Source organism: Patiria miniata, unplaced genomic scaffold (genome assembly GCF_015706575.1).
Source record: "Patiria miniata isolate m_02_andy unplaced genomic scaffold, ASM1570657v1 HiC_scaffold_1, whole genome shotgun sequence".
NCBI lineage: Eukaryota > Metazoa > Echinodermata > Asteroidea > Valvatida > Asterinidae > Patiria > Patiria miniata.
Genome location: NW_024037047.1, coordinates 16,429,505 through 16,440,337, shown reverse-complemented (window position 1 = coordinate 16,440,337; position 10,833 = coordinate 16,429,505). Strand labels below are relative to the sequence as shown.

The following is a 10,833-nucleotide window of genomic DNA, read 5'->3' as shown; positions in this document are numbered from 1 at the left end:
TATAAATAAATGCTGTAAAATTAAAGTATAGAAACGTTAAATAATATACTTTATTATAGCTTTATTCAGTAGTAAGTAAGCAACACACAATCACATTACATCTTAAACGGTTTTACTTATTACTTATACGATTTGTGTTTCACGTACTAAAAGTGGTGTAGTAACTTCCTAAAAGAAAAGAACTCTTAATGTCTTTTCATCATTAGTGAAAAGGCTTTCTTTCTAGTTCCAGAAAGTCTAGTTACTAAAAAATAACCAAGAATACTAGTTTGTTCAATAAACTGAATTATATTTTAAACTGAATTAAACAGTAAATTTCAAAAGTGAGAAACGGAAATTGATTAAGCCAAATCTCTTTATAGACCTTCAACTAAACCTATACATATATATTAACTTTACCATAAATATTCATTCCAGCTGAACAATTTAATTACTTTTTCCCATGTTTTTCGTGCCATTATTAACAAAGTTAATTTGATTAGATGTTGTTTGAAACATCACCCCACCTGATTCAAACTATAGGAACAATATAGATTGAAGTGAAATCATTCAATCGAATCGATCGAGTATCAACTAGAGATTGCTTTGCAAGGTTTTTCAACCAAAATTGCATTGACTTCATTCTAAATTGTCAAGACCCTTGTATTAAATGCCAGATGTGAATTAATTAAGACGACAACCAAGCAACTCCAAACGCAAAGCAGCAACAGTCTCCCAGTCAGTAGGCTCGATGCGCACTACCGTCGCCACCATACTCTCATCAAACCGGTTAGTTACTGGGGTGTTGCCATTAGCGTTAGTGTTACCAATGAATACCTGACATGCAAACAATATATCCGGCTTAGTTAACTCTGTACCACATGAATACTTTTTCATTCAAATATTGCGTGATGTTGCAAAGGTCGATAATTACTTCTAGGAGAAAATAATTGGTGTTAAGCGCAAATTGAATTTGAGAGAGCAAATGGCATGGTTTCGTAATAAAATGTTTGTTTTAATTCCACTGTTTTTAAAAAGGCCCATGCATTTACTTACGTTCAAACTGACGGAAAAGTATGCAATTCACTATAATATGCCATAATATGTTTTAAACTAAACGCAGTGCTCATGACATTACGTGCCTCCTTAAATATTTCGTTTCTTTTTTTTTAGAGATAAGATCTTGAAAAACAAATACCTTGAAAAACGATAAGCTTGAAAGAAAACTAACTAATGTAGGACAGCTTTGCAGAAGTAAAATATCGTAAATCTGGATTTCAAAATCTTTAGAAAGCATAAAACGGGGATAATTACGTATTTACCTTGATGTCTCCGTTTCCATCTGTCACGTGTTCAGGGACAGATGAAGGCTGCTTCTGATACGCAACCTGGTACTGCGTCACATAGTGAGTGTACATGTAGTAGCCTTGCGTGATGACACCACACACCACTGTGCTGTCAATGAGGTCAACCTCGATCCAAGGATTTGTATCGCCCCTGTACAAAGAGAGAAAGCACAACGAGATGAATGAAATCACTGAACAGACACACCCAGTCTTGAGTGGAGGAGTGGTCTAATTTCATCCTCGACACAGTAGTAATCACTAGCGGAGAAATTGCTTCCTGTATTCTGATTCGATCCAGTAGAAGCAGTTAATGGATTTATGTATTGTACTCTCATGAGATGGATTTCTTTCGTCGGGGTGATGTAAGCTCAATATTTGGTTTTGCCCTTCACCGACGTTTTTTGAGAGCACTGTATACTCAGTGTTTATAAAAAAAAACGTGGGTGACGGGCAAAACTAAATGTTGAGATCTCGTAATAAGTTTGATTTTATTTCCAATGTGTATCACATGTCTTTAACATTCGATGTGAATTATTACGTCCAAATTCATCCTCCTGGAAAAAAATCCTCCCTTTTTGATTTGGTAATCAGATTTAGTGTGATATTGCTTGCTGGATGAATAAGATTATGATACTACAACTTTGAAGTTATCTTGTGTTTTTTCCATATCACGAAGGCCACAGAGGAATTTTTTTGTTCGTCTGTATCCCGAATACCGCATAAACAAAACCTAACACTCTGATAAAACGTAGTCAGGCACCAGACATTTCCGTAACTTATAATGTCCACGAGTTTTGAACATGCAATTAATTAATCCAGTAAGAGGAGAGCAGTTAGTTGAAATGAACGCATACTGCTCGACGGCGTGGGGACGAGGTCGGATTTTGTGATCGTCAAATTCAAAGCGCATTCACTGTATCACTGTATCATGCCATAAGGCGAATGCATTGAGCAAGGTATATTGTATGTTCGAAGCATCTTTACCTTTGACGGATTGTTTGAAAATAGATGGAGCAATAAATCGCCATTGAAGGCGTTTACGTGATTGTACAGTGATAGCGTGCTCAGAATGATCTTATCTTATCGTTGTTTATCGTATACCTTATGTGATAAGGCGGCCAAGGTACATTGGTGGCATCAGTAAACCTTTTGTGCATGCAGTGTTTCCCTGTATCTTTTCCTTCTTTTGCATTCTTCCGTGCATTTTATGGAATGCACTGAGATGTAAGTGATTGTTTAATCCCTACCATTGGGCCACCCATGCAACGTTATTGTTCAGCCGTCCATCCCTGGCTGGAAAATTGCCTTGATGGCTTGACGATGTGATGTGGTCATCAGTGACGGTACCGTTTTCAAGACCGAGGGGCTCTGGGCTCGAGCACTCGTCTATATTGCAAAACAGGACACAAATGAAAAAACAACAAAACATATTTTGGCTTTATGTATCGCCAAGAACTCTTGGTAAACGCAAATCAGCACACAACACAACATTTCTTCTAAGACTCGGATATACTAGGTTTCGACTCGACAAAGTCCAATTTCATATTGAAAACTACATTTTAAAAAGTCTAAACATGTGTTTAAAAAAATCAGTTGATGACGTAATCAAGACGTCAGTTTGAAATTTGCCAAACGTAGTCCACACAAAGACCACATACTAAATATATACATTGACAGTTGATGTCACGATGACGTTATCACGGGTCATTGGACGTCATCTTAAAGGTGCATTTTTAACAATGTTCTCTGTGTCATAAATCTGTGGGCGACTTACAAACTGAAGTGTGTTTCTTTGTTCCCGGGCAACGTTCCCGTATCTCTCGCATGACTTGCTCCATCCAGTCATCCGGATTATCAGGATCAGCTTCCGGTGGGGGACCGAAGTAACAAACCCTCGCCTTGGTCTCCACACCGACCACAAACACTTTTGAATAAAACCGATATCGATCGTTATATAGGGAAATAGGTTTCCGGGTACCCCATAGATAAATCCCTTCTGTGACCTAGTGACAGCTGTCAAAATGGCCGGTGGTGAGAAAAGGGTCTGAATTCTTAACATCAAATTGGCTCAAATAGTTCAAGGAAAATAAAAGCAGGCCTACATGTCGTCACCGACACCACGAACTGACACCCTCTGAATCACATGTGTACAAAAAAATTTAAACATTCAAATTTTCTTTTTTTGCACATATCAGCAGTTTGTATCATGAAGTTTAACATGACGAAGTTAAAATTGCTGAAATCATCTAAAATAAGCAAATTTTACTAATGAATTTTAAGAAATTGGTCAATTCTGGTATTTTTGGTTACCACGAAGTGACCCTGCACAGGGTGTCAGTTTGTGAAAACCAAAATGTACGTGTTTTCGGAGAGTGCGCGCATGCAATAGCGTTAGAGAGTGTCAGTTCGTGAAAACCAAAATTGACGTGCTTTTGGAGAGTGCGCGCACGCATGCGCAGTGTGTGCGCGCACTCTACCAAAACGCGTCAATTTTGGTTTTCACGAACTGACACTCACTAACGCTATTGCATGCGTGCACTCTCCAAAAAACACATACATTTTCGTTTTCACGAACTGAAACCCATCTTAATCATTTAATTTCTAATTAACTGAGCAGATTTTTACAATATAACGTTTATAATTGAGTAGTTAAAGAATGTTCACGTTAAGTGATACTAAAACCTTTAAGATAGATGGATTATTTTACTGAGTAAATTCGTGTCAAATCTTTAAAAGCGTTTTTATCCGATTCGTATTTCTGCAACGCTGACCACCGGGTGTCAGTTCGTGGTGTCGGTGACGATGTAGATACCCGTTTGTTAAAATTGATGTGCTAACGCATTGTCATTAACCACCTCACCCATCAAAGGCTCCTGTTTCATGTCAATCTAGTGCAGCTCAACTTTTATTCATCCAGCAGTTCAATTTCAACAAAGTTCGTAATGGTTCTTTTTTTCAGGACTGATCAGGATAGAGCTGAAGTCAAGCTTACCTATTATTGCTGATACCATCAGAATCCAAGCCACTGCTCCGTCCATTCTCAGGAATGCAATGAACGACAATCCACACAGTTGCGTGTAAATCACCAATATACAAACCATATCAGCAAGCATCAGCTGGAACGTACTCCACCGTCATTGCCAACCGATGACGAGCGAGCACGAGCGTCTTGCAAGCATCCTAACGTTTGTGATTGGCTAGGGGCTTCTTTGTGGAGGGGCCTTGCATATACTAGCCAAGTTGTGATGTCAGTTGCTAATTGCAGGTTGTCATTTATTGAAACTCTCATGAAATAAATGATTACTATGACCAGGCACGTAAATAACCAACAAAATCAGTACAACACAACCACCAGCAATTTCTTCTTTCCCGCAAAATTTAATTAAACGCAAATAGTGTATGGACAATGAATCTTTGGAAATTGTCTGAAGCGCAACGAAATCGTCAAGGAAGGTAGATATTAAAATCGAAACTAAATTAAGGCTCGTTCTCGGCGTCTTTGAAATGATGCAAACCAGACATAACGCTTTATCTATTTTTGGCAAAAAAAAAAAAAAAAAATCGCGGTCAAATCAATACAGAACGCCATGACGAGAAATGGAGTGTCGTGACGATATGGAAATGTTTAAAGCAGTAAAAACGAAAAGGAGTTTAGTCTGAAGCGAATTTCTGTTTTTAAAACAGCGTGAAGATTGTACAAAATTTATTATTATATCGCAAAGCTTCTCACAAAGGGTAACGTTTTTAGATTAACAGAGTTGTAATAAGTTTGAGTTTAAAAACCAATTCATAAATACCTAAGTTCCTACCTTGAATGACATCACGGTTTTGCTTATTAAAATGGAAATCAGTATCATCATAACATCCATGAAACGTGGCAATATGACGATTGAAAATATTGTTACAGGATTGCATAAAAATATTCGATGACATGGCCACTAAATCGACGGTCTGTAATAGGCATACCAAGAGAGTCAGATGACACAACGGACTTGCTGCGAAGATGATTGTTTCTCAAGATGATTAATTCCCATCTGATTTTAATGATTTTTTTCCAGATCGACAGGTCCTCATTCACCAAAATCGAATTACAGTGAAAATGCATCGAATTTGCTGCTGAATTTGGGTTTCTTTATATTTTAGAAATGTAATCAAATTAACCAAAGCAACAAACCAACATTTCAATTTATTTTGTACAGCATTTACATGTAAAAGTAATCAACACAATACAACACAACCACCTTAACCCGTCACATTAAATTATATAAACACATTTAACAAAACAGCACAATAAATTCCTTTTTCTTCCATTATTTCTCTAATAACCACTTTTACAAACCTAAGTAAAACCAAAAATAACCGTCCTCCACTTACATGTACATGTATATTGACAAAGCTAATAAGCTGAATTAGATTTTTTTTTCACCTTTCTGGCCGATAGGTTTTGTACACGTTTTCTTTCTACAAGCCACTTTTTGGGAACTTTCTAGACAATCAACTTAAACTTTGCTCTCAGCTTCGGAGTCTGAGCTGCTGAAAGCAGCTTCTGGATTAATTAACGAAGCCTACACTGAAGTCGCAGATATTACATAATGTGCTCCTCACTTCAATAACCACAGGGACTGTAATAAAGTCTGGCCTGATAGGAAAGCGTGGCCAATTAAAGATGACAATGAAACTCGCTGCAATGAGTTACAATGCAGCGAGCAACCATTCATCTGAAATTGGCAGATATTAAAATACTTCTATATTAGGACTCTACGAATAGTCCTCGTATTTAGACAACGCAAAGCCATTAAGACCTATCCATGTTCAGAAATCGACATGACGCAGTGCTGCAGCATCTCACAGCGTTCGCCTCTTCGTGCAATAGGTATAAAATCCCAATAAACAACCAATTGCAGTCAGTACATGGAAAAGGAGAAATTTGATATACTGGTTTACCACATCAGGACTGTACTGAAGTTGTGGGTCTCTAAGCTTTATTGATATTTTAAAAGCTAAGCTGCTACATATTAGTTTGAGGTACTATTGTACATCCATTCAAATGTATACTTGAAGTAAAGTAATGCACATATACGTTCGTTAGTACACAACTATTTAACCTGATGAATATTGAAACTAGGCTTAACTTGTACAGCATAATAAACCAATGCCGCGATTCCGATACGCTCACATATACAGCAGGAATAATACCTCAGATGTCAACAAATCATGTAATTTAGATGAATAAATTTTGTTAAGAGTATTTTGTTTATTGTACATATACTATAGACTTTATTTGGAAAGTATTATTTATTACTTAATAAGCAGCATAACGTCACAACAAATCTTAAACGACTTTCTCTCTTCTAGAAAGTTACTACACCTTTCAAAAACACAAATCGTATAGGTAATACGATTTGTGTTTTTGAAAGGTGTAGTAACTGAAAGGTGTTCTAGAAGTCTAAGTGTCTTTTCTTTTTCAGTGAAAATGCTATATCGGTAAGGTTCATGATTTTTCATACCGCATCACGTTCACAAAACGAATTCGACTACATCATTTTTGACAGCTAGACTTAAAACGGTTTGCACCGCGATTCCTAATCATTCATACCTTCACTAAACATGTGAACAGATTGTCCGAATTCCAAAAAACAAAAGGACAATTTAAATACAGTTCCAAACGGTTTAGTTACTGAACAGAACGAGAAGGCTATAACTTGATTATTTTCTAAACTTATACATATACAAACTTTGCAGATTTTTAAAATAATTTTGTATGTCCTTTTGCTATATTACAACTGTTTTTGAAAGGTTCTGTTGGAAAAATTACTCCAGTCGGTTCAAACTAGGAACTGACACAATACTATTTATTCAATCGAATACCATTAAATCGAATAGGTCAGGTTTCCACTGGGACATTGCTTTTCCAATTTAACTTAATTAATTTAATTGTCCGGCCTCTCGTGTTAAATGCTACAAGTGAATGAATTTAGACGACAACCAAGCAACTCCAATCGCAAAGCAGCAACAGTTTCCCAGTCTGTAGGCTTGATGCGCACTACCGTCGCCACCACACTCTCATCAAACAGGTTAGTTACTGGGGTGTTGCCAGTAGCGTTAGTGTTACCAATGAATACCTGACATGTAAACAATATATCCGGCTTAGTTAACTCTGTACAACATGAATACTTTTTCATTCAAATATTGCGTGATGTTGCAAAGTTTGATTATTACTTCTAGGAGAAAATAATTGGTGTTAAGCGCAAATTGAATTTGAGAGAGCAAATGGCATGGTTTCGTAATAAAATATTTGTTTTAATTCCACAGCTTTAACAGGGCCCATGCATTTCATTACTTTCAAACTGACGGAAAAGTATGCAATTCACTTTAATATGCCATAATATGTTTTAAACTAAACGCAGTGCTCATGACATTACGTGCCTCCTTGTATATTTCGTTTCTGTTTTTTAGGGATAAGATCTTGAAAAACAAATACCTTAAAAACGATAAGCTTGAAAGAAAACTAACTAATGTGGGACAGCTTTGCAGAAGTAAAATATCGTAAATCTGGATTTCAAAATCTTTAGAAAGCATAAAACGGGGATAATTACGTATTCACCTTGATGTCTCCGTTTCCATCTTTCACGTGTTCACGGACAGATGAAGGCTGCTTCTGATACGCAACCTGGTAGTGCGTCACATAGTCAGTGTACTTGGAGTAGCCTTGCGTGATGACCCCACACACCACTGTGCTGTCAATGAGGTCCACCTCGATCCAAGGATTTGTATCTTCCCTGTACAACGAGAGAAAACACAACGGAATGAATGAAATCACTTTGCTCAACAAACACACCCAGTCGTAAGTGGAGGAAAGGTCTAATTTCATCCTCGACACATCACTAGCGGAGAAAATTGCTTCCTGTATTCTGATTCGATCCAGTAGATGCAGTTTATGGATTTTTATATTGTACTTTCACGAGATGGATTATTTTCGTCGGGGTGATGGAAACTCAACATTTGGTTTTGCCCTTCACCGACGTATTTTGAAAACACTGTACAGGGTGTTTCAATAAAAAGGAAACCCAACTTTGAAGAACCAGTATGAACAGACTAAATGTTTACTGGCAATAAAACATCTGAAAGCGTAATCTCTATGCTTTTCAATGATACCTTGTCTACATTTCCAGGGTCGTGCATCACTGAGCGCCACTGTCATGAGATATTGATGCAAAATTTCACTTGGTTCACTTACACGTCAAACACAATATGTATGGCGTGCATGAGAATAAGTATTCAAGAAGAAGACACGAGTGCATAAAAAAACCCAAAAACCCAAGTCGGGTAGGTTACGAATTATTGTCAGCGCGTCTCCGCGTATTTTCACTGGGCGTGGACGTGCTCTCGACATAATTGATTCGGATGCAGCCTGGGAATTCGGAAAACTGTTGCAACCTGACGCCGTTCCACGATTGTGTACAAAGTCTATGGAGAGTCAAGCCATTTTTACTTAACAAAAATGGAAATATTTCTCAGTCCCGGATTCATGTCTTATCATCAATTTCGCAATAAATGACCTTCATTGAGATGATATATGAAGGAAAAAGTGGCGTTAGGTAGCAACATTCCCCCCTGCCGGAAAAGCAAAAAACGGAAGAAAAAAAAAAGAGAGAAAAAAAGAAGACAAAAGAGGCGAGAAGTCATATTGATGTAAATTTAAAGGGGGGGGCCAAAATGTCCCTTCCCCCCTTTAAATTTGATAAATCGAGAATATGTCGAGAAAAACAGGATTTTTTGACAAATATGTTTTGCCCCCCTATAGAAAAAAATCCTGGCGACGCCAATGTTTCCAGCTCTTGTACGAAACTTTACCCGAAACCGTTCATTTATTTAGCTCCAATGCGCATGTCTGTCATTACGCGAGGAGTCAGGCGCGAGTAAGCTGGGGGAAGTAATGGAGCGCACTTATTGTGAATTATTACGTCCAAATTCATCCTCCTGAAAAAAAAATCCTCTCTTTTCGTTTTGGTAATCAGATTTAGTGTGATATTGTTTGTTAGTTGAATAAGATTATAACATTACAACTTTGAAGATATCTTGTGTTTTTCCATATCACGCATGTCACAGGTGATTTGTTTTGTTCGTTTGTATCCCGAATACCGCAAAAACGAAACCTAACACTCTGATAAAACGAAGTCAGGCACTAGACAGTTCCGTAACTTATAATGTTCACGAGTTTTGAAAATGTTACTAATTAATCCGGTAAGAGGAGAGCAACTAGTTGAAATGAACGCATACTGCTCGACGGCGTGGGGACGAGGTCGCATTATGTGATCGTCAAATTCAAAGCGCATTCACTGTATCACTGTATCATGCCATAAGGCGAATGCATTGTGCAAGGTATATTGTAAGTTCGAAGCATCTGCCCCATGATGACGGATTATTTAAAAATAGATGGAGCAATAAATCGCCATTGAAGGCGTTTACGTATAGTGCGCTCAGAATGATCTTATCTTATCTTTGTTTATCGTATAACGTATGTGATAAGGCGGCCGATGTACATTGGTGGCATCAGTAAACCTTTTGTGCATGCAGTGTTTCCCTGCATTCTTCCGTGCATTTTATAGAATGCACTGAGATGTAAGTGATTGTTTAATCCCTACCATTGGGCCATCCATGCACCGTTATCGTTCAGCCGTCCCTTCCTGGCTGGAAAATTGCTTTGATGGCTTGACGATGTGATGTGGTCATCAGTGACGGTACCGTTTTCAAGTCCGAGGGGCTCTGGGCTCGAGCACTCGTCTATATTGCAAAACAGGACACAAATGAAAAAACAACAAAACATATTTTGGCTTCATGTATCGCCAAGAACTCTTAGTAAACACAAATCAGCACAACATTTCTTCTAAGACTCGGATATACTAGGTTTGGACTTGACAATGTCGAAATTCATATTGAAAACTACATTTTAAAAAGTCTTAAAATGTATTTTAAAAAATCAGTTGATGACGTTATCAAGACGTCATTTTGAAATATGTCAAACGTAGTACACACAAAGACCAGATACTAAATATATACATTGACAGTTGACGTCACGGTGACGTCATCACGGGTCATTTGACGTCATCTTAAAGGTGCATTTTTAACAATGTTCTGTGTGTCATAAATCTTTGGGCGACTTACTAACTGAGGTGTGTTTCTTCGTTCCCGGGCAACGCTCCCGTATCTCTTGCATGACTTGCTTCATCCAGTCATCCGGATTATCAGGATCAGGTTCCGGTGGGGGACCGAAGTAACACACCCTCGCCTTGGTCTCCACACCGACCACGAACACTTTGGAATAAAACCAATAACGGTTTATGTATTAGGAAGAAGGTTTTTGGGTACCACATAGATAAATCCCTTTTGTGACGAAGTGTCGGCTCTCAAAATGGCCGGTGGTGATAATAGGGTCTGAATTTTTAACCACAATTATCTCAAATAGATAAACGAAAATAAAAGTAGGCCTACATGTAGTTACCCGTGT

At 37.8% G+C, this 10,833-nt stretch overlaps 2 protein-coding genes across 2 annotated transcripts; both read right to left on the bottom strand.

The window, feature by feature from the left end:
• Window positions 1-663: 663 nt before the first annotated feature.
• On the bottom strand, window positions 664-4,363 carry LOC119730951 (retinoschisin-like). The gene is made up of 5 exons (XM_038204024.1): window positions 4,318-4,363; window positions 3,100-3,249; window positions 2,573-2,711; window positions 1,302-1,476; window positions 664-816 (listed from the first exon to the last, which is right to left on the bottom strand). The coding sequence occupies exons 1-5, from the start codon at window positions 4,361-4,363 to the stop codon at window positions 664-666; spliced, it is 663 nt and encodes a 220-aa protein (XP_038059952.1).
• Window positions 4,364-7,276: 2,913 nt separating this feature from the next.
• Window positions 7,277-10,621, bottom strand: LOC119730940 (retinoschisin-like). The gene is made up of 4 exons (XM_038204013.1): window positions 10,469-10,621; window positions 9,971-10,120; window positions 7,930-8,104; window positions 7,277-7,447 (listed from the first exon to the last, which is right to left on the bottom strand). Exons 1-4 carry the CDS (start codon window positions 10,552-10,554, stop codon window positions 7,277-7,279), a joined length of 582 nt encoding a protein of 193 aa, XP_038059941.1. The 5' UTR covers window positions 10,555-10,621.
• Window positions 10,622-10,833: the final 212 nt, after the last annotated feature.